A 24,323-nucleotide genomic window follows, 5' to 3' on the forward strand; every position below is an offset into this window, starting at 1 on the left:
AATTTGGATGTTTACTCACTGATTGTCTTTCCCTGGTGCTGGCATTTAATCATAATTCTGGAGTACATTTTTTAAGGGTAAGATAGAGATATTCTACCAGCTATAGGTTCTAGTAGAATTCTATGGAAAGAATTCAGAGAAAGATAAGAGTTTATTCTTTAACTTGCGAGATAAACTCAGACCTCTGCATTCATTGATGCAAATTGCAATTATTGCTTTTTCATAAATTTGAGGGACTAAATTGCTGGACTATTCCCTTTTTTTTTTTTTTCTTTTCTGAGGCACATGGACCATTACTAATTATAAAGACCTAAATTGCTGGACCATTACATTTTTCTTCAATTTTTAACAATGAATGAGAATATGCCATCCTTTGAGTCATTGTGGATATTCCATTGACCAAAACTATAGTAATTCTTTGTTACTGCTATTACTACTTTACAATACCAACAATACTCTCTAGTCTACCCAACTATTCCACTACCAATACTTTCAAAACCTCTATTTGAAATGACACTTAAAAGGAGACGGAAGGAGTGGTGATTACTAGGATGCGAACTCAGTTCACTTTCTAGAATGTAAACTCTTTTTTTTTTCATGATTTTTTCCATCAAGGGGGGTGCATACGTTGGGTTTGAGTTAAAAATATTGTCATTCGCTACTTAGAGTGCGAAAAGTGCTCGCATCTTAGAAAGTGTGGGGTTAGTTTGGAAATTTTAGGGGGCACATAAGGATTTCTGGGAGCGCGCGAAAAGGAAAACTCTTCTCTTGAATGGTTTTTTGGGTTGGAAATGTTCCTCCTGTATCCTATTGGATCATAAATCCTTGATGATGATGATGGACTTTCTTTATCCTGTCCGAAATTATATTTTTATCCATGCGAATAAAGTTTGGAACAGTTTAAATATTATTTTTAACGGCAAAAAGAATTGTAAAATACAATTCGAATTTTATTGCATGGGAAAAAATATAATTTCAGGGGATAAGAGAGTGTTAGGGGAAGAGAATTTTTCACTTTCTTTTGGGGGTACTCAACATGGACCCTTTTTAAGGCTCTAAATCTGAACCACCGCATCTTAACAAGCATAGAAGATTAGACCCTGAGAAATGAACAAGTGTAGGGGAAGAAAAAAATGTATATTCAATATAAACTACGTCTAAAATAACAATTATGTTTTGAATTAAAATGAAATTGTCAAAAACTGTTAAATTAATATAATTGCTATTGTAGAAGAAGAAAGTGCGGTTAATTCAAGAGTTTATTCCTTCGTATTTTCCCAATCCTTGTAAGATTTCCTTCACTAAGATCCACTTCTTTATTTTTAATAAATTTTAAACAAAGCAAAGTTTGGTCTCTCTCTCACATAAAAATATGAGTATTGGATTAGGATGTAATGTAATATTATCAAAATAATCTATTAGGCTTTTTGGATATGACGAGGAAAAGTGTCCCCAAGGCATGGAAAGTTGCAAGTGTTGCTCTAGAAAGTTTCACCAAAAACAACGGGTATTTGAGGTTCTGATGTTGGTCACTCTTTCAATTTTGTCAATCAACTATACTTCTAAAATGGTCTAAGGGGGTAAGTGAGAAACCAACCTTACTCAATAGTGGATTAAGCTCAAACGGAACTAATTTATTTCGGCTTTGATTATTTCAACTTATTTAGACATGTGGGTAGACTTGGATTCAACAACTATTTATTGAATAGAGTCAATGTTATTTATCCGTAAAACTTAGTTTAATTGACAACCTCAATATTGTTAAGTGTAATTTCTTTACTCAAATTCAAATCTCTTTTGTAGTTGTTTGTGCGTCTCTTAAATAGTGTCGACTATTTCGTCTACTGGCAAAAAAAAAAAAACAAGAATTAATGTTTTTCTTTTTATAATACAAGAAGAATCAATGTTGTTTAATTCTATGACAAAAGTTGGTTTTAAATGAAATAGTTTTATAAATTTAATTCTAACTGAAATTGAATTAAATGTAAAAAAAATTATATTTAAATACATTATGTGAAAATGGATTACAAGATAACTCCAAAAATTTAATCTAATAGTAAAATAATAGATTTTAAATTCAAACTTCTTTAGTGCTTTATAGATAGATTTATTTTTTTAAAAAAATGTAAAATAATATTACTACTAAGTCACTAAATTTGATCTGATGGTAAGAAATTTGGATAGTATGCATAAGGTCTTAGGTTCGATCCTCGTTATCAACATTGTAAATAGAAAAACAACAATACTAGTATAGAAAAAGAAGCAAAGTTTCATAAAAAAAAGAAGAAGAAAAAAAGCAAAGTTGATGTGATGAATTCATGGGTCAACAAAAGAAGCAGCTTCCTAGGAAAGAGGCATTGCTCAATTAAAAGCAACAACAAAGGATAAGGATGGAGATGATTATGAATATGAACACCAAAACATGGAAAGTGGTAATGAGAATAAGACCCGTTCCTATGTTCCTCAATTCTCATCTCATACCAACAAAACGTGTTCTTTTTTAATTTCTTCGTACGGGACCTACCTCCCTAAAACGTGGCTAATTCATTTTCCAACCAATTTCTTCTTCCAAATTTCAACCTTTTATTTTATTTATACTTTTTATAATTCCAAATTCTATTAAGAAAATTGTGGGCCAGTGCTTCTTTCCTTATCCAATCTCTTTATAAATCTTGTAGGGCTCCACAAACCTTTTGCACCATCTAATCTTAATTTCAAATATCTAATTTGTTGAAGTTGACAACTTGTATCGTATGAAGTATGAACCAATGTGTTATGTGGCTGTCAAAAAAAACCTTGTATGGACCAATGTTGTGGAATCCAAGTCACCATGTCACGTGATTTCACATCTTACTAGTAAATGCTTTACAGTATTAGATATGGTTGACCCCTCAAATATATTTTCCCTCCGGTTCATGATAAGAGAACTCCATTAAAGTGTAGTTTCTACCTCTTTGAACCTCTCTATTTAAATTTGAGAACTCATAATTATATTTGAATTTTAAGTTGGAATAAAATCAGTTTGTAAGTTCAGAATTGTAACCTATTTATAATTCGATTTACATTCAATGTGAGATTTTTAACACACCTCGTACGCCGAACACTATTAAGTTTGGTCCGTGAATATAAATGGTAGGTGGTCCAACAAATCTTGGTGAGGTTCTGGTACCATCTTAAAATTGGGAGTTGGACATAACTCAACCATACAAAACCTGTTTGTAAGGTGAAAAATCACACCTGATATAAGACTTCTTAACATTTAGTACTTCCTCTGATTTTAAATATAAAAAATAAATCTTTTGTTAGGTTCATTGAATAACTAATATATTTGATCTATATTATAAGTCAGATGTTGTTCAATAAACCTAAAATTAATTTGTTTTTTATATTTAGAGCTGGTTGGAGTAGTATTTATCATGTAGCATACCGGTAAAAAAAATCATGTTTTTTTATTTATTTAACAATTTCACATAGATTAAAAAGAAATTATGATTAAAAAAATAAACATTTTACATTATTATTGTAGATATATATAGTGTTATTATTTTGATGTAAACATAAACCAAATTAAGTTAGGTGTAATTGTGAATGATGTGTTTGTGTGTATGTACTTTGGTTCTATTTGAGTGAACAAGATTCAAGTAAGCAATTAGGTGTTTTAGGTACCACCCCATTTGAGTTTGGATTTGGATAATGATAAAATAAATTGGGTAGTTAAGAATGAACCGTTTTTGCCTGGATGTTTTCTCTCCCCACCCCCATGAATTTTTTATCCCTCCTGAATTTCCAATTTTGTTCTTGAAAAAAATTCGGTTCGTAGAAACCGAAGTTTTTTTTTGCCTTGAAAAAAAATTTCGGTTTCTAAAAATCGAAATTTACTCTGAATTTGCACTAGAAAAAATTCGGTTTCTGCGAACCGAATTTTTCTGTAAGGACAAAATTGGAATATTGGGGGTATAAAAGATTCATGGGAGGGGGAAGAGAAAACATATTTTGCCTGTGATAGGGGGAGGGAGGGATCCACCACTATATATCTAGCTAGCCACACCCCCACCTCTCCTACCATTGTAGACAATTCATGTAAATGAAAATTGAACACATGTATTTGTCTAATATATGTTTCTAACATGCAATGCAAAGCTCTCAATGATGCTTGAGCAGAAACCGACATGAAATGAAGTATCTCTATAAATCTTTTAGGAACAATTAAAGATGGAGTTTAGTGTTAGAGAGGTGATGTAACATGCTAACTAACATTATCATTAGTTTTGTTAAAATTAGTTTGTTCACGAGGTGCCGGCTATAGTATGGAATAACGGAATGAATTGTTCCATGCAACATTTTTATTTTATTACGTACATATGTAGTTCAACTTTTATACTAATGTAGTATTCCTTTTATTTATGGATCATTTAAAAAGCAAACATTTACCAATTGTTAGTCGCTGAAATTAGTAAAAAGGACCACGGTTCGATTAGTCTCTGCAACTGTGATCGGGAGGGAGTTTGAACCACTTGATATCAGAATTAATCTCTGAACCAAATTAAACTGGTTGTGAAAAAAAAAAAAAAAACATTTATTTATGAGCCAAACTGTCAAAGGACCACATGATCATTAGAGATGAAGCTTCCCTGTGGTTAGGAAAAACACATTAATAAAATTTGGTTTTTTGGTATTGAACATTTTCAACGACTAATTTAAGTTTTTTTTTTTGTTGCGTAAATTATATATTTTTTGCGGTAAGGTTAATTATTCGAGCCTTGTGAGATGGAACTCAATTGCCTAGACTAATTTGAGTCTTTGTTCTTTATCTATTGTTTATACTTTCTTTTTAAGCAATCTATTGTTTATACATGACTAACATTCATTGTGAAAAACAGAATCTACGAAAATATTTTGAGATAATGTATAAAAGATTTAATATAATTGAGATAATTGTGCCAAAATTTTTAAACAAAAGATTTTATATGATGAGGTCCAAACTTTTTAAAAATAATTGAATTTAGATAATGTTGTTTGATTTGCCATCAATCAGCATCCACGAAAAGCAACACACAATAACTAGCAAATTGGCATGAAAAGATGTGGAAACAAGGAGAAGAAGAAACTTATAGTATTACTCTTCTCTCAATTAATCTCTAATATGCTCCCCTTGCATTCAAACATTTTCACACTGTGTGACCTATTTTGTCTTTTTCTTTTAATTTCTTGATTTTTTCCCCTTTTTCTTTATGTCTCATTTTTCAACATTTAAATAAAATATTGTAATTAAAAAAAAATGTAACCAACTGACCTAAAATCACAATATTCCTTCCCTTGTTTCACATTCTTTTCCAAGGTATAATAAATTGGCTTGGCAAGTTAAGGGAGCAATTTTTTTAATGTATTATATATATTTAATGATGGGGATAATTTATTACAGATCAGGTAGTTGGGTTTGAAAAAGAAGATAATGTTTATAATCCTAGAAAATTCATAACGAGGGAAATAGCAATATAGTTTAATTTATGGACTTGGGAGCCCGGAATTTGCTTTAATAGATGATGGTCTTTGGCCTTGTTTTTAGAGTGTTGGGGTATTTATTGTTTGTGTTGTAGTTTTGTGGCTGCTTTGTTTTGTTTTTGTAGGAGTTTTTTTCCTTTTCTTTGGTTAAAGGGGTTAGCCGACTATGCTCATTGTAGTGCTAGGCCTTGCTCCATGTTTGTATTTTTGTTCTGCTTTCCCTTGTCTTGGCTCTTCTTGTGCCTTGATTTTGTTGGCGCAGCAGAAGCAAGAGTTTGGTTGGTTCAGAGGATGCAAGGTTCAGAGGTTGTGTTGCCTCTGACTCTGATGCGCTTCAGAGTTCAGAGGATGGATTGCAGGCAAGGCTCAGCAGGCACGCAGGCTTGACCTTGGGCAAGCTAGTAGTTTTGCAGAAACTGATATGTACAAGATGAATAAGTTTCTTGATGAAATTGATTAACAACTGAACATGAAAGACTTAGGGAAATAGAGATTTTATTCTTCCTTAATGGGCCACAAAATATTGAAAAAGAAGATAATGTTTATAATCCTAGAAAATTCATAACGAGGGGAAATAGCAATATAGTTTAATTTAACTTAACACATATATATCCAAAAAAATCATTGATGCTTTTCTTCACAAGTGGCATATCCTCCACTTTTTAAAATATTTAAGGTTTATGATCTTTTTGAATTTTTTCACCAATAATTAATAAAGGCAGTACAAGAAAGATAATAAAATTAATAAGCTATATCTATATTAATATTCATGTATGCATAATGCACCCTATATATTTAAAATATAATAATACTATATATAATGTCGATCATGTTGCAATTGAGGCTGCTATTATTCTAATAATTTGTCAACTTAGTGATAACTACAAAATGATGAATGTTGTCAATATGTGTCTTGTGGTTTTGAAAAATTGTTTGTGATGGATAAGGCTAAGAAATGAAAATTTGGACATATTGTTAAAGTCTTTGTCATGCTGCCTTATCTACCAAGTTCCAATAACGCATGCTGTATTTTTTTCTCTTCTAAAGACAAAACGCTACCAAACAAGCCGGTCCAAGGGGAACAACATGACCAAAAAGACAAAGTGGACTTATATGTATTAAAACTCCAATATTAGTTAGGATTAGGAATAATATTCTTGGGTATAAAATTGTAAGGAAAGAGAGAAAGATAGGTTGTTAATACTTTTCAATATTCCAATCTTGCATTTTTAGGTATCAAATGAATCATAATAATTTGGAGTTCGATGGAAAATTAAGTAAAATTTGTTCAATAATTATATTGATTAAGATTTAAATTTGAATTTGTTACACTTAAGTCCAAGTTTGTATTTCAATCTTTCTAATATTCAAAAAGGTTATTTCAATTCAATTATTTATGGCAATATGCAGTAATTAATTAATTAATTAAATCAGAATGTACCGAAAAAAATAATAATTAATTAAATCAGGAATTTGGTAGTAGGATGGATCGTAAACTTTTCAGCTTAAGTTGGAATTAGAGCGTGATTGGCTGCCCAACTCAAAGGATGGAATTTTAATTAATACTACTCCGTCCCAAAATATAAGTAAAAGGAGGTCAACAAAAACGAATGTATCTGGACTAAATTTTAAACCAAATACATCAACTTTCATTGATCAATTTTTGCTTATATTTTGGGACAGAGGGAGTATAGAAAAGGTTTGGCAGGCTATCATGTTTGAAACCATTTTGTTTGGTGGGCTATAGAATATTGATTGAGAAAAACTGGTAAACATTGCCAAGTATCAATATATATCATGGGTTAGCTACATATGTGTTCCTTTTATCATCACATATTCACATGAATAATGTATATTTTTCTGATTTTAAATATAAATATTTTTTCAAATTCATTGATTAATTGCAATTGGTCAATATTATAAATTATACATAGAGTAGTTGTTGAATGGATTTTATTCTTTAAAAAAATTATATCTAAGACTGAAAAAAATATTAATATATATGTTTTTTTTTAAGGAATATATGTTGACATTGACTTATCTCAGTCAGTATTGGATAATTAATAATTAAGTAACATTGTACTGTACATTAAAAGCATAGTTGAGTTCATCTTCATCTTAGGCGCTTCAAAGTTCAAACTCCATGTAAATGAATCGCATTTTATCATCAATGGAAATTCAGTTTGTGGTGGATTGATTTGTAATCAAGATGGTAAATTTTTGTATGATTTTATACATAAAATGATCATTATTTTAGAACAAACATCTATATATATAATTCCTAGATAGTTCTCCTACTATCCATCTTAACCCTAATCCACATCACCCACTTACATCCAATTAAATCACACAATAATGCCACATCACTTCCTTATATTATATCATTTTCATCTCTATTTTTTTTTGTTTCCACATCACTTCCTTATATTATATCATTCTCATCTCTATTTTTTTTTTTATATTATATCAATCTCATAATAAATAATAAAGAATTATGTTTCTCCAATTATCCAAAAATTGATGTCACAAGATGTTACAATTTTCTACATTATTATTGAATTATACCTCTCCAATTATCCAAAAATTGATGTCACAAGATGTTACACTTTTCTACATTATTATAACATTTCTTAGTGACAATGAAGATGAACATAGTTGGATTCTCTTTCAACATTTATCCCATTTAAATGTCAACCGTTTTCATAGAAACAACAAAGAGTTTATAATTTAGTCACACAAAAAAATACGAAGAGTGTATACATTATTGACTTAATTACATTATAATTTTAGAGAAGAGTGAAGGTTATGCAAAAAGTTAGGTTATGGGATTGAAATATATAATAACCATTATCATTATCATATTTTATTCAATTTTAGTGTGTCGCCTATGCGTTGCACTATTGCATGGTCCGTACTCATTCTCTATACATATATGTATATATATTGGTTGGAGGAAGTGATAAGTACATCACTTTTATATTATTATTATTATTATTATTATTTTCATTTTATAATACTTATTGTTACAATTTATACGAATAATTTTTCAACATTATAATATAAAATACCACATAACACCTGTGCATCGCACGGGTGTGGGACTAGTTTGTTATAAATGGAGAAAGCTTAACAAAAAAAAATAAAACATCTCAACTATGTTGGCATCTCTTTATTTATTCCATAAATAAGTTAACTCTCAAATAAATTAAAAAGAGAAAAAAAATAAAATACAAGAAAACTTGAGAGGACTAGACTAATATTTAAGGGGAAGCTAACAACTTTAAAAACCTTACTTATAAAACCCGTGGGAAAAATCAGATGGAGGGAAAAAAGTGCAGTGCTCCAAAAGAGATTATTAAAATCTATATATTTGCAAACCAAAATCTATTTCTAGTGAGAGCATGACATATATTATTAGGAATTGTGTTGCATCATTGAGAGTCTTGAATTTGCATTCTCTATAAATATGTGAGATAATGCAAAACATGTGTTTTGTGAGCTCAACATAATTTAACCAACGATTAGTGATTACCATGAATCCAAGTTTTAAAATTGAGTATTGGGCATAACTCATCCTTACAAAACCGACTTGTAAGGTGAGGATTACCTCTAGTTTACGAGACTTCTTAACACCAAGGAATCATAAAAGGATTCTTAAAAGCAAGTAACCAGAGTATAATTAGTCTTAATCTAGAGTAACTTCCAACACTTTCTATTAGCAATCTATATAGCTAACATCACCCCAACCAATCTCAGCTTGAAGAGTATGGGTAACACCAAGATTCGTAGCAAAACAACCAAGAATAGCCGTTGAACTATCCCAAAAAATAATGTTGCACGCAGCCAAGCCTAGACAACCAAGCGCATCCATGTCAACGTTGCATTTGATCCAATAGGCATTTGGTGGGTATCAATAAACTTCTTTGATTTTAGGAATATTAGGGGGATGCACCTTAATCGAAAAAAGCTTTAAGAAATTGAAATTCGTGAATAGAAGGTTAAGCATACAACTTTAAAAAAAATTCAGTAATATTAACGCCGACACAAATACAATTCACCGCAGTAAAAACGTAAAATAATTTGATTACGACAATATCAAATAGTATCAACAATGTTAATGATTTCTGCAAGCATAACTTCACCATGTTGTGTAGATCAATCTCAATCGCATAAAATAGAGCTGAACTATGCTAAACTAATCTAACAAACTATTTTTAAGATATGACGATTATTTTAAATTAGAGAGAAAAAAATAATATGTACAAAAAAAAAAGATTTGGAATATGACAACTTAAAGTAATTTATTTATTCTCGATAAAAACGTAAAGTAAATTTTTTTAATTTTTAACGTAAAGTAATTCTAAGATAGGAGTATTTCATCATAAAAAAATACAGAGACTGAAATGAGGGTCCCAACTTGCTTGCAGCTAATGGCATGTGACATGTGATATGAGGCCACGTGACTGGCTACCTAAGCAATAAATAATTTGTGGATAAAGTGGGTCCCACCGAATGCCATGTCGGTTGACCCCACCCTATACTAATAATCATAAAAAGTGAGTTCATCTCATTGAGAGAAAAAATAATTCTTTTTGGTTATAGAGAAAAAAATTACCTCTGTTTTTTACTACAAGAAAAATTTATTTTTAGGTTTATGTAATGATTGATGTATTGTAAATATTTCTACAATTTTATTTTTTTAGTTCTTAGATGGTTCATGTATTGTAAATACTTCTAAAAATTATCTATGTTACTTATTATAAGGAAATATTAAACGATTTTAACAAAAAAAATTGACAAATGAAATAATTTTAAATTTGTGTAAAATCCCAAATATCAATTTATATAATATAAATTTTCAATTTAACAATAAATTTTATAAAATTATAATATTAATTAAATGTTATTAAACAACGTAATCTACGTACAGAATTTGGTGTTATGTTAGCCGTGTGGAAAACTTCTTTACGTTTATTACAAAACTTTAGAATAAGTTTTATCATGAGACAAGCCAACAATGTTGCTCACTTGTTAGCAAGAGCGACGTTGTCCTTTTCTAGTCGTCAATATTTTGATTATATACCATCTTGTATTGAAACTATTTTAATAAATAAAATGAGTTAAGATTGTTACGGTAAAAAAAAAAACAACGTAATATCATTTAAATATTATATTATTATAATTTAATCTCCCCCAATTTATTATATATGAAAGCTGCATATAATCAAAGAAGGGTTTTATATGTTTTAACTTTTTTTTAAATATGTTTTAATCTCTCCCAATTTAAATTTTTTTTTAAGTTTCTATATTTTGGTGGACTTCTAAAAATAGTCCACACATTTTTTAATTATATTTTTATTCCTTCATATTTTTTCCGTTTTTGACATTGGTCTATACTGTGAAATTTTGGTAGATTGGGCAGACGAAAAATACCACATAGACTTATTTAATAACGTGAATGCGCAAAGAGTAAACATTAAATGAATCTGTGCGATATTTATGTGACATTTTCCGTCTGTCCAATCAACCAAAATTTCACATTATGAATCAAGGTTAAAAACCGTAAAAATGTGGAACACTAAAAATATAATTAAAAAAATGTATGAACTATTTTTAATAATCCAACAAAAATGTAAAGACTTAAAATATATTCAAGTCACTAGGTTTGGTCTAGTGGTGAGGAGTTTGGGTAGTATGTTATAGGTCTTGAGTTCGATTCCCAGCTCATTGTAAACAAAAAAATATATATATATATTTAACTCATAAAAAATAGCATAGTAGTATTATCATTTGAGTAAAAGGTCAAATATCCCCTTGAAATTTTAAAATTCGTCAAATATCCCATGAAATTTGAAAATAGGCAAATATCTCCATGAAATTGTAAAACGTCAATCAATTGCCCCTTGATTCGTTTGCTCCGTCTATTTTGAGCTTTCAGAAGCACATTGTTTGAACCTTCGACCTCCTTAAAAGTAGGTGAATAACAATGACCCAAAACGACAAAACTATCATCACCATAATCATCCTTATCATCATTACCATTGCTTTCAAAATCAGAACCAAAATGTTCTAACCACCCAATAGACCAATCTGAGTCATCAGATTCATAACCAGATAAGAAACACCAATCACCAACATCATACTCTTTATCAATTCTTGTCTCATCCATCTTTTTCTTATTAAAATGGACGGAGTAAACAAAGCAAAAGACAATTTGATTGACTTTTACAATTTCAGGAAGATATTTGCCTATTTCTAAATTTCATGAAAATATTTAAAGAATTTTAAAATTTTCGAGAATGTTTGACATTTTATTCATTATCAAATAATTATTTACAACAAATAAAGAGATGAGCATGATAGAATTTTGCTGAGGTATGTGGCATAAAAAGAGTGGTGCAATTATAGAAAGAGTGGATGCCATGTTGGCAGTAAAAGTTGTCCATGAGGATAAAACGACACCCACACGCTACGTTCCTTAACGATATCCATGTGTGATGTGGAGCTATACCATGTCACATGTCATGTCATATGTAATGAACCCACCATATTGGATAGGCCCAAATAGGAGTTAGTCAACTTAAGCCCAAATAATGAGACTATGTGGAGACATGAGTTACTATTAATAGGGTAATAGGGGTATTTTGTGAGTTATGTGAATTGTGAAGTTTGTTATTCTCTCCCTCTAAACTCTCTATGTTCACATCTTGTATCCTTCCACTCACTAGAGTTGGATTTATTTTCCAGAAAATTCAATATAATTTCCTTTATCTTTTATCTTTCAATTTTACTATCATTACATTGGTGCTTTCATTGACACCATGGCAGAGTACGTGAAGAAAATCGCCGAAAAGGATCCATGGGATCGATGGGAGAAAATGCACGCTCGCAACAACGTTGCTTTCGACAGAATCATCTCCAAATTGGAGATTCTACTTCAACACTACAACTGCTCGCCGAGCTCTTCCCATGGTGCATCGAACTCACCCAAATACATCCCTACACCAGAACCGTTGAATACCAATTTGTTGATGCATGATGAATTTCGTTTATCTGCAAAACAGATCGAGGTTCCTTCCGTTCGTGAGTCAAAATTAGTGGAAGAAGAGATAATAGCTTCTGAATTGAAGAACGATTCTTCCCCGACTACGGATGGAATTGGTTCGATCATGGAATCAATCGATGCTTTCGATTCGTCGACAGTTGCGCTGCCAGTGTCGAAGGATTTCCTTCCCTCCACGGAACCGATTGAAGAACAATCCATCGCCACTGAATTGGTGAACGACGTGTTTCCGATTTCGGATGAATCTCTTCCTTCCATGGAGGTAATTGAAGAAAAATCCATAGTTGATGAATCTATTGCTTTGAGAAATTTAACAGTGGAGGAAGTGACGCCGATGAGTGAAATTTTTGATAAGCCCCTTGTTCGTATGCCTCTTCTCCACCAAGATGGGAATCATCCACTCACAAATTTGATGTGCTCCACACTGAAGTGCCTTTCTCGTGTTCGATTAAATGACCAGATGTTGCCGCCGCCACCAAAACCACCTGATCACTATTTTCGGCAGAAGCATGTGAAATTCCAAGTAATGTGGAATGCCACCATGGCTCCACCTCCTCCAGAGCCTCCCGACATAGGTCACAGGGCAGCCGTAAGTAACACTTTTGGACCTTCCAAGATAGGGTGTTTGGTTTTGCTTCAAATTGCTACGCTAATTGAATTTTCTCATCTGTTTGTGGAATTGTGGAATCGGAATATTCGTTGTCACATTTGGAGATTTGTTAGGTGCAGTGCAGTTTACATCATAAGGATTTATCCATTCCCATTGTCTTGTGTAGCTCTGTTCTCATTTACAAATTTAAACCACTATGTCTTCCAACAAAAGGGTGTCATTATCCTTGATTTATACTCTAATATTGGTGATCTGAGGAATGCACAACATGTGTTTGATGTAATGTCTAATATGATTTTGGTTTGTTCAAATTCTCTAAATGTGGGGTTTATAACAGTTGCTGCACTTGATGAGAAAGAATTGTTATCATGTGAGTTTGTTTATAGGCATTGTGTTGTTGGGGTTAGTCAATTTATATATGAGGTTTATGATCAATTGAGATGGATTACTTGTTATAACTATGTTTACCATGAGTTGATATCTAAGAAAAGCAGCTTCATCCCTTGCTTTAAGCTTGTGCTTAGTCAATCTGTAGTGAACTCCAACTTCTCACCTAATGTTCATCATTCTAGTTGGTTATATGCACTCAATAACCGAAGAGAGCTTTGTGATGATTATGACCTTACTAGTGCTTATAGCCTTGACAACATCACAGGTGCCCCAAATTTCAAGTGTTTGAACGGTTTTGAGCTTATAAATTTTCATGAATGGAAAATGCTTGAGTGGTTTGGTGGATATGTTACAAAGAATTGGCAGGTTTGTAGAGATGGAGATATGTTTAATCACTTTACAAGGAGAAACATGCCAACTGTTGATTCCATTTTAAAGTGTATTCAAGTTGTTGTTTATTGCTATAGTGTTGTCTTGTTCAAACTCTTGACTGCTAAGCATATTCATGAGAGATGGCAACAAAATTCACAAGAAACACATTCACAATTTGGGGTTATTGTTGATCATAATGCGTGTGAGAAGGCAACCTTATTCAACATTGGTCTAGCATCAAAAACAATTATCATTTTCATTGATCTTGAGGACAAGATCATTTTTAGAAGGGTTGGTAGTGATATAATCAATGTTGTATTGATTCCATGTTTGTTAGGCATGGCAATGGGGCGGGGCGGGGACGGATATTGCCCTCCCCAAACCCAAACCCATAAAAGTTCGGGTTTCCCCAAACCCGTCCCAATTTCAAGCGGGGATAAAATGTATAACCCCAAACCCATACCCAACGGGGATCGGGTATCCCCGTCGGGGTTCGGGTATCCCCGTTACGCATCTTTCCACATGAATTTGAATTGTATTTTAGTATTTTTTTTATAAAAAAAAAAAAGTTAAATGTCCAAAATTATTTTGTTTCAACAATATTTTTTTAAATACATAAAAAATAGAGAAAATAGTTTGTTTAATACTCAAATTAAAAATAAATATAAACATATGAATGTAATTTAAGAGATTGTTGAAGGGTTTCTAATGTAAAATAGGTAAAATATAATTTTAGTATAAGCTGGGCGGGTTCGGGGACGGGTTCGGGGTGGGTATCAATGTACCCATTACCCACCCCAAACCCATATTTTGAAATCGGGGAAAACCCAAACCCGAACCCAAACCCAGTCAACTCGGGTTTTCTCCGTCAAAGCGGGTAGGGTTTGGGCGGGTACCCACGGGCATGGGTTTTATTGCCATGCCTAATGTTTGTTCTCAAATATCCTTTGCAATGAGGAAACCATTGGTGACATGAGGGTTGTTGAAGTTGAAATGATGGAAAGAATTAGACTCAAGAAGATGCTTCTTTCATCATGGAGTGATGCACTTGAAGCTAAAGTTATCTCAATGGAGCCATTTGAAGTTGATAATTTGAATTCTCAAATTTTTTTCACCCAGTACCATGACTACTGCATAAGTAGTGTGGTTTGGATTGGACCTCCTTGGCCATTCAACTTTTTGCTGATGTTAGTTGTGTCTACTTCACAACAATTTTTGGCTTCTGAATCTGTCATTGCTACTGACTTGAACCAGATTGTGCAATGGAGACAAGGTATTGATATTAATGATCCAAGGCAAAGCTTATTGCTATTATGTGTCCTTCTATTTATGAGGATTCATGCCACTCTTTCTTTGAAGCTTGGACAATATATTTGTTCTTTTTACGGTGTGTTTTCTCATGTGGACCAAGTTAGAAGGGATGATGATCTCAATGATATTTGGATAAACATCAACTTCTTAACTGAGGTGGGGAAGACATCCATTTGGACCAATTATGATCAGTTTCCAATTTCTTGTGCTCACTTCAAACAATGAGATTCTGGCCAGCATTTGGATATGTATGCATCAACTAAGCCCTCGCAGTTCAAGTAATGTGATCCGGGTAAAATTTGTGCTAAGTGCAATTTCTACAACCTTGAGGACAAGGTTGGTTTTAAAGGGGAAGGTATTGTAATGAACCCACCATATTGGATAGGCCCAAATAGGAGTTAGTCAACTTAAGCCCAAATAATGAGACTATGTGGAGACATGAGTTACTATTAATAGGGTAATAGGGGTATTTTGTGAGTTATGTGAATTGTGAAGTTTGTTATTCTCTCCCTCTAAACTCTCTATGTTCACATCTTGTATCCTTCCACTCACTAGAGTTGGATTTATTTTCCAGAAAATTCAATATAATTTCCTTTATCTTTTATCTTTCAATTTTACTATCATTACATCATATTCATCAATATTCATACATCATCGTATGTCATAAAAGGAAAATTGTTGATTTAATTTTATCCCATCTCATCGAGTATATAAATAAATTATTGTCGTGCTAAAGAGTGTCCCCGGGACATTTATTAAACATACTTAAAAAGGAAATAAAAAATAAAATTTATATTGAAAAGACAACTTTTTATACTTTTGAGTCATTGAATGCACGCATTTCGAGACATAATTTCTATTTTAACATGCTTAACTAGTGTCCCGGGAGCACTGTTTAGTATTTTCCATAAATTAATCTTTTAAATTAATTAAAAATAATATATTTAACCTATGCTACAGATAAAATATTCAATTTTCGGTAAATCTACAAGATTAAAATTTCTTCAAAATATACTCCCTCTTGTTCTAAATATAAGGAAAAAAAATTATTTTTGGATTAATTGATAGTTTAATGTATTTGGTTCATAATATGGTCCAAATACATTAGATTTTCAACGAATCAATCTACGAATCTAAAAAGTAAATTTTCTTTTATATTTAGGACCGAAGAGAGTACAGGTTTTTTCAACATTAACAACATTTTATACAATATAATGAATATTCATCAGAAATAGTGTTTTGTTTTTTGTTAGTATTTTTTTATCAGTAAGAAAATAAACAAGAAATTTGTTCCGGTGTTTAGTAATAGATGACAAAATAAACTTGCGAGAAAATATTGTAAAATAATTTTTAGAAAAATGTTAATATGTACTCTAAATATTAAACTTGTGTGTTTTATCTTTTAAAATTTAAACTCTTAAATTATTTTATTTTTTACTAAAAACTCTTATATTATTTAATAATATAAGAAGAATTTGAATTTTTAGATACAATAAAAAATGAATGCATATAGTATATAATATAGTTTAGATACATTAATTTTTTAATGTATCTGATAAGTGAATTTCTTCTTATATTAATGATGGGAGAGAGTAGTACAATAATTTTATATTTTGATATCCTAATTAACATGTCCTAATTATCTGTTAGCATACGCTAAGATTAAACTGGAAAAGATCCAAAAGATCATAATAATCTAAGGAAAGTGATGATTAGAGGAAGCTAGCTTGTTGCATCAGTGTGAACACGGAAAGGATCTATCTATCTAGTTGGCAAGTGATCCTTTTTCTCACTTCAATAAATTAAACACTTCCATTTTTTCCAATTCAACACACACATCAACCATGATCCATATCCATCCACTTTTGATCTTTTCAACCGTATGCTTTGTAGGTACTTTGTGGAGTTCAGGTATCCTCTATTTAGGCTATTATCCATTTAATCCATTTGATTGCAAAGATATTCAACACGTGTGCAAAAAATTATTGAAGGGCTGAGATTAAAAGATGAAAAAAATTGTATAATAAAAATAAAATTAGATTGATGTTCCCTCTGGTGTAACTCTTCCGTCTTCCTCCCATGGCCATTGCCGCCAATCTCCGCTCAGCACTCCATCTCCGTCAAACGCAGCAGCGTCCAAAATCGCTTTCTCTCATCTTTTCTCCCAATATATCATGAGTGAACCGCTCTATTCGGCCGTTGCCGTCATGAACAATCCCCATATCAAATCTTTCATCTATACAACTTGTCCGTTTAAGAAGGAAATGACGACTCCGGCGAAGAACGACGATGAGAGAATGAAGGGAGGAAGAATTACTAGCGTGGAGACGAAGAGAGATTTTGAATGTGTTATTTAATCTCAGCCCTTAGATATTGTTTTTGCACGTGGCATACATCTAGACATTTAAAAGGACTAAATGGACATGCTCTAAATGGAGCAAACCTTGACTCTACTTTGTGTGTGTTATTTTTGGTATGCATTCTCAAATACACATATCTAAATATATTCATAAGTCCAGACATTAATTTATACATAAAACAATCATTATTTTATACTCGTTCCGTCCCAATTTGATTGACACAGTTGACTGTTGTGCACTATTCACATATGTTATTAGCATATAAGATGTTATTTGATTCGTCTCGATGAGTATTTTCAAAATATCAAATTTTTATAATTTTTACTATTATACAATTAAAAATATTAATCGTCAAAGTTATGCATGACATGCGTGAAACAGTCAACTGTGTCGATCAAATTAAGACAGGGAGAGTACAATAGTTTTATAAGATTGAATTAGAGTTATTTCAAATTCTACTTCAAATTCTAAGTAGGCGACGAGGCCACTTTAAAAGCCGCTAGTCCATTATTTTTTTTACGTAAATGAAATGGTAAATACTACACAAAATTAACTTGTACACAAATGATAGATCCTCGCTCAAATTATTAAACACTATATATATTCCACTTAACAATTTTGATATTTGTACGTTGAATTATGATATTATATTTATATATTTAAATAAAGAGTGAAAATTTATTTTAATCACACAAATTTTTGACAGACCAATTCAATCCGTGACAAATAAAACTCAAATTTTAATATTTTCTTAAATTTAAATTAGTCTTTTATAAAAAATTTGAATTGACATATCATAAATTTGTGTTGTGATTGATGAAAATAAATCGACACTCACATAAAAGTTCAAAAATAATCCAAAAATTGATATTTGCATTTGATACATTTGCCTTCTTTGTACCAGAGGTTGTGAATTTCCTACAGAGAATTCAAAAAATTATGAATAGCAATGTTGTGTTCCCTAAAACTATGAATGTTGTTTTTAAGAGAATTAATTTTGCCATTCAAAAAATGTAGCGACGCAGCTTGTTGCCCGTTTACCTTTCACTCTATGTAATTCCCTTATATTTATTTATTATAATAGTAATCTGGTGATAAAAAAAAATAGAAAAAAATATAGAGAGTGATATTTCAAAAATAAATTGATGCTTGTTCTTTCTTTATAAAAAAGAAAGAGTTATTCAATTTTTCTCATGATGCCGTAAAGACCACGTGATCCTATGGATTCGCATTTAATACACATTTTATACTTTTCATCCACATCCTTATCCGTCTTTACCGGTTATATCCGGTAACCTTTTCAAATCCAAAAATCACTCATTACAAGTAAATTAATTCTTGGAGTCTTATATATTAAAAAAAAATTGATTTTTTAGATTCATTTTAGAATTGATGTATCTAGACAATAATATAATTTTTAAGACCGGATGAAGTACTTAATTTATTATTTTTGTTGACAAATATTTATTTATTAATTAATCTTTTGATTTTAAAAGAAATACTCCTTTCCGTCTTATATATAATTTTTTTTTTTACTTTTTAAATTCATTATAAATTGGATTGGATGTATCTAAAGTATAATATAGTCTAGATACATTTATTCTACAATGAATCTAAAAAGTAAAAGTTTTTATATATATGATCGGAGGGAGTAATCTCCGAGGCCGCAAGAAAAGTAAAGTTTAATCAATAATTATTTTTATTGAAAATAAGTTTAAATTCTTTCAAACAATTAACCATAAAAATATTTTATTAACCATTTAAACAAAATATTTTATAGTATCAATTTTTTTTATGGATACGATAAACAAAATTTAATAAATACTCCATAAGAAGGACTAAAAATTTATTTAACTCAATAAAAAATTAAGTATTGAATATACCAAAAAAATTAAGTACCCGAGATTACTAATAATAATAATCTATACCTATATACAAAGTGGATAAAACAAAATTTGATGTGGATTTTTCATAATATCAATAATACTTTTGATTTAACAAGCAAAAATATTTTATTAATAAAAACACCATTACATAAGATATATTTTTTTTCGTCAAAATAAAAAGACATATTTTTTTGAACAGCATTTTTTTTATTAAAAAACTCACCATAACGTAAGACATATAAATTTGTTTGTATAATAAACATAGGCAAACACGGAACGCGCCCTATCTAACCGCTAGTAAACCGCTACTAAAGAATAATGAAAATAATGTAACAGGAACACTAGTCGGTTACAGTTATGACTTATGACCAGGTAGTCATTGCAAAGTAGTTATCCGATAGGAACAAATCTAAACCGTCAGATCACATTAACCCATTTTGCCATCTCCCAATATAGAAAACTATTTCTATTTCGTTCTTATCCGCAGTCACACAAAAAAATACTCCGTCATTTTTTTTTTTCTTTTCTCATTTTTTCATAATAATCTTCTTCTACTCTTCTACTTCTAGTATATAGAATTTGAATCACTTTCTTTCTTCTAACTTTTTCCATTACTCAACGTTTCATTTAATCTTCTTTCTCACACAAACATAAACACAAACACAAACACTGCACTTTTATTCTTTTCTTAAATTTTCAATTTCAAACAACAACAATGCTTTCTAGATCTTGTTTAGGTTTACTAAATCATCAACTATCACTAAACAACAACAACGATGATGATTACGAAAACATAAACACCGTTCAACAACAATTCATCACAACGTTAAACCAACAACAACAACCCAATTTTCAACATTCAAACAACGTTCTTTCACTTCCTTCATCACCAATTTCTCGTAAACAAAGAATGATTATAGTATCAAACCAGTTACCAATACGCGTCGTTTCATCTTCTCACAACGATGAAAACTTCAAATTTGAATGGGATGTTGATAGCATAACGTTTCAGCTCAAAGAAGGTTTATCTTCTGATTCTGAAGTTTTTTACGTTGGTTCGTTGAAAACACAGATTGAAATTGAACCGTCACAACAAGAAGAAATTGCGAAAATTTTGTTACATGAATTTCGTTGTGTTCCAACTTTTTTACCTTCAGAAATTCACAGTGGATTCTACCATGGTTTCTGTAAGCATTATCTTTGGCCTCTGTTTCACTATATGGTTCCTGTAACGAAGAGTCAAGGTGCACGTTTTGATGATTCTCAGTGGCGTGCTTATGTTACTGCAAATAGAATCTTCGCCGACAAGGTACGAGAAGTTCTTAACGCTGATGAGGATTATGTTTGGGTTCATGATTATCATCTTATGATTTTGCCAACTTATTTGAGGAAACGTTTTCCTAAAGTCAAATTGGGTTTTTTTCTTCATAACACTTTTCCTACTTCGGAAATTTATAGAACAATCCCTGTTCGTGAGGATATTTTGAGGGGTTTGTTGAATTGTGATTTAATTGGGTTTCATACTTTTGATTATGCAAGACATTTTTTGTCTTGTTGTGGTAGAATGTTGGGTTTGGATTATGAGTCTAAAAGAGGTTACATTGGACTTGATTACTTTGGGAGAAATGTTACTATTAAGATTCTTCCTGTGGGGATTCACATGGGTCTTCTCGAATCGGTTTTGTCGTTGTCTGATACAGCTAAGAGGGTGAAGGAGTTGAAGGAAGAGTATGAAGGGAAAGATGTGATTTTGGGGGTTGATGATATGGATTTGTTTAAAGGTATTGGGTTGAAGTTTTTGGCATTGGGGAAGCTTTTGGAGGATAATGAAAAATTAAGGGGTCAAGTTGTGTTGGTTCAGATTCTGAATCAAGCGAGGAGTAGCGGAAAAGATATTCAGGATTTGAAGTTTGAGATTGAAGCGATTGCTAAAGAGGTTAACAATGAATATGGTGATGAACAATCTGGGTATAGGCCAATTGTTTGTATAAATGGACCGGTTTCGACTCAGGAAAAGGTTGCATACTATGCTATATCGGAATGTTGTATTGTGAATGCTGTGAGAGATGGGATGAATTTGATGCCTTATGAGTATACTGTTTGCAGACAAGGAAGTGCTAAATTGGACAAAGCACTTGAGGTGGAAAATGATGAGGCTAAAAAGAGTGTTATTATTGTTTCTGAGTTCATTGGTTGTTCGCCTTCGCTCAGCGGCGCAATTCGGGTGAATCCGTGGAACATTGACGATGTTTCTGAGAAGATTAACTCAGCACTCAAAATGACAGATTCCGAGAAGCAATTGCGGCACAAGAAGAATTATAAGTACATAAGCTCCCATGATGTAGCGTATTGGGCTAAGAGTTTTGATCAGGATTTAGAGAGAGCTTGTAGGGAGCATTATCTCAAAGTATATGTTGGATTCGGACTTGATCATTTTAGAATCATTGCTTTGGATCCTAGTTTTAAGAAGCTCTGTCTTGATGACATTGTCCCTGCTTACAGAGATACAAAGAGTAGATTGATCCTTTTGGATTATGATGGCACCATGATGCCTCAGGGATCAACAAACAAAGCTCCAAGTTCTGTTGTTATCAATCTCTTGAATTCCTTATGCAGTGATCCCAAAAATAAAGTGTTCATTGTTAGTGGCAGGGGTAGAGTTTGCCTTAGCGACTGGTTTTCTCCATGTGACAAATTGGGTCTCTCTGCAGAACATGGTTACTTCACTAGGTAACATTATTCAATTTTTGAATTTTTCATTATAGTGTCATATCATCCATTCATCAATATTGTGTGATCTTGGTGTGGTGTGTTTTTCACTTGTTGATGTGGATTTATTTTTTGTCTGATGGCAGGTGGAGTAAGGATTCACATTGGACGACTTGCAGATTGGCATCAGATTTTGATTGGAAAATTAATGTAGAAAAGGTGATGTCGCTTTATACAGAAGCAACGGATGGTTCCTTCATTGAAGAAAAGGAAAGTGCAATGGTTTGGCAACATCAAGAAGCAGATCCTGATTTTGGACTGTGGCAAGCTAAAGAGCTTCTTGTTCACCTTGAGAGTATGCTGGCCAATGATCCTGTAGTAGTTAAAAGGGGACAGCATATTGTTGAAGTAAAGCCTCAGGTATCATAAACAAACCATACACTTCTATGCATATTGAGCTTTTAACATTTCTTAGTTTTGAAGAGACAATGAAAGATTATTTGTTTTAAGATTACATTAGTTACTTAGAATTAGAATGAAGATTGTTTATGAAGGTGAATTTTGTAATGGAGATTCCTTTCTTTGAGATTTTTTTTTGTTGTTGTAAAGATTTAATTCATATAGTACATTGTAATAGTAAGATCCTTAAAATCATTTGTGTCTAGTGATATAACTACTTCTAAAGTTACGCGTATGATTAATGGTTGGTGTATTTTTTTGCGATGCAGGGTGTGAGCAAAGGTAAAGTAGTGGAAGAGCTTATATCAACCATGAGGAATGAAGGGAAGTCACCAGATTTTCTGCTATGCATAGGAGATGATAGATCAGATGAAGATATGTTTGAAAGCATTGCTAATTTAGCTTTATCAACCATATCACAAGTTTTTGCATGCACTATTGGTTTTAAACCAAGCAGGGCTAAATACTATTTGGATGATACTGGTCATGTTATCAATCTGCTCGAAGGACTTGCCGCAACATCAGCAGCAGATTTAAGCACAGTGTAGAAAGAATTCTCTTTACAGAAAACAATGTTGTACAGAATGGTAGATACCTTCTTCATAGGTTCATTTTGGATGAAAAAAAAGGTCAATCAATACTTGTAGAATTTTACAGATTAGCTAGTTAGCTTATTCATGTAACTAGCAGCAAAATTTCTTTCTTTTTGTATGAAAAGGAATGAATACAGGTTTATGCTTTTGTGAAACGAATTACCTAACATCAATATTTCATTAGTATGAGTTTTCAATTAACAAACAAAGTTTGTTGACAATGCTCTTAGCGTATGTTTGGTATCATAGTGGATATGTCAGAATTACGGTGATCCACTGTGATTTCACAGAAGCTACATTTTCACATAAGCTATAGAGTGTAAGCTTCTGTGAAATCACCGTGGATCACTGATTCTGTCATATCCACCGTGATAATCAAATTGGTAGGTGGATAATGTCTTGGCTCTTGCTGTCATTTTATTTTAACAAAATAACCTTAAAATTTAAAATTATTTTTTGTTGACTGCTTGGAGAAGCTCTCTTGGTCAGGGTGAAAATTGTAACTATCAAAGCTTAATGTACTTAAAAAAAAAATTATTAATTCTTGATGGTTGTGTTCTCATGTAGTAGTAGTACAGTACTATTTTAAATTATAGAGGGAAAAAAAACGTGCATTTTAGGTTGTAAATAAATAATGAAAGACACAAACAAGCATCATATGATGTGGTTCAGACTTCAGAGCACGTTGGTGGAGTTCAGATAAAGCTTTGTAGTACTCTACTAGCTGTTAAATGTTAATAACAGGCTGGCAAATTTAAGTTTCATTGCAAATAAGTTACTAGAAAAATTAATAACTTTAGTCACAAATTTTAGTATGTTGTTGAACAATTAATCATTTATATTCTCTTGTGAGTGTTTTAAGAACAAGTTTCACCAACAGAAAATCAATAGCTGGATGTTCAGGCCATGTCTTATTGATAATGATTCCACTGTGTGTCGGTAGAAACTTTTCAATGTTGTTTTGTTTCCCAACTACTTGCTCAATTTTCCAAGTGGCTGTCTCAAATTACATGTAGTATTGGAGTAGTTGATCATGATCCTACCTAAAAGCAATTTTTTGTTGAACGA

General features: G+C 31.7%; 2 protein-coding genes across 2 annotated transcripts; both read left to right on the forward strand.

Annotated features, from left to right (window-relative positions):
* The first annotated feature begins 12,030 nt into the window (after positions 1 to 12,030).
* Positions 12,031 to 15,850, forward strand: LOC123909475. The gene is made up of 2 exons (XM_045960316.1): positions 12,031 to 14,265; positions 14,866 to 15,850. The coding sequence occupies exons 1-2, from the start codon at positions 12,324 to 12,326 to the stop codon at positions 15,471 to 15,473; spliced, it is 2,550 nt and encodes an 849-aa protein (XP_045816272.1). The 5' UTR covers positions 12,031 to 12,323; the 3' UTR covers positions 15,474 to 15,850.
* A 4,055-nt stretch (positions 15,851 to 19,905) lies between these two features.
* On the forward strand, positions 19,906 to 23,430 carry LOC123907848 (probable alpha,alpha-trehalose-phosphate synthase [UDP-forming] 11). The gene is made up of 3 exons (XM_045958244.1): positions 19,906 to 22,224; positions 22,350 to 22,623; positions 22,932 to 23,430. The coding sequence occupies exons 1-3, from the start codon at positions 20,210 to 20,212 to the stop codon at positions 23,208 to 23,210; spliced, it is 2,568 nt and encodes an 855-aa protein (XP_045814200.1). The 5' UTR covers positions 19,906 to 20,209; the 3' UTR covers positions 23,211 to 23,430.
* The last annotated feature ends 893 nt before the right edge of the window (positions 23,431 to 24,323 follow it).

The sequence above is a fragment of the Trifolium pratense genome, linkage group LG2 (genome assembly GCF_020283565.1).
Source record: "Trifolium pratense cultivar HEN17-A07 linkage group LG2, ARS_RC_1.1, whole genome shotgun sequence".
In the NCBI taxonomy this organism is placed as follows: domain Eukaryota; kingdom Viridiplantae; phylum Streptophyta; class Magnoliopsida; order Fabales; family Fabaceae; genus Trifolium; species Trifolium pratense.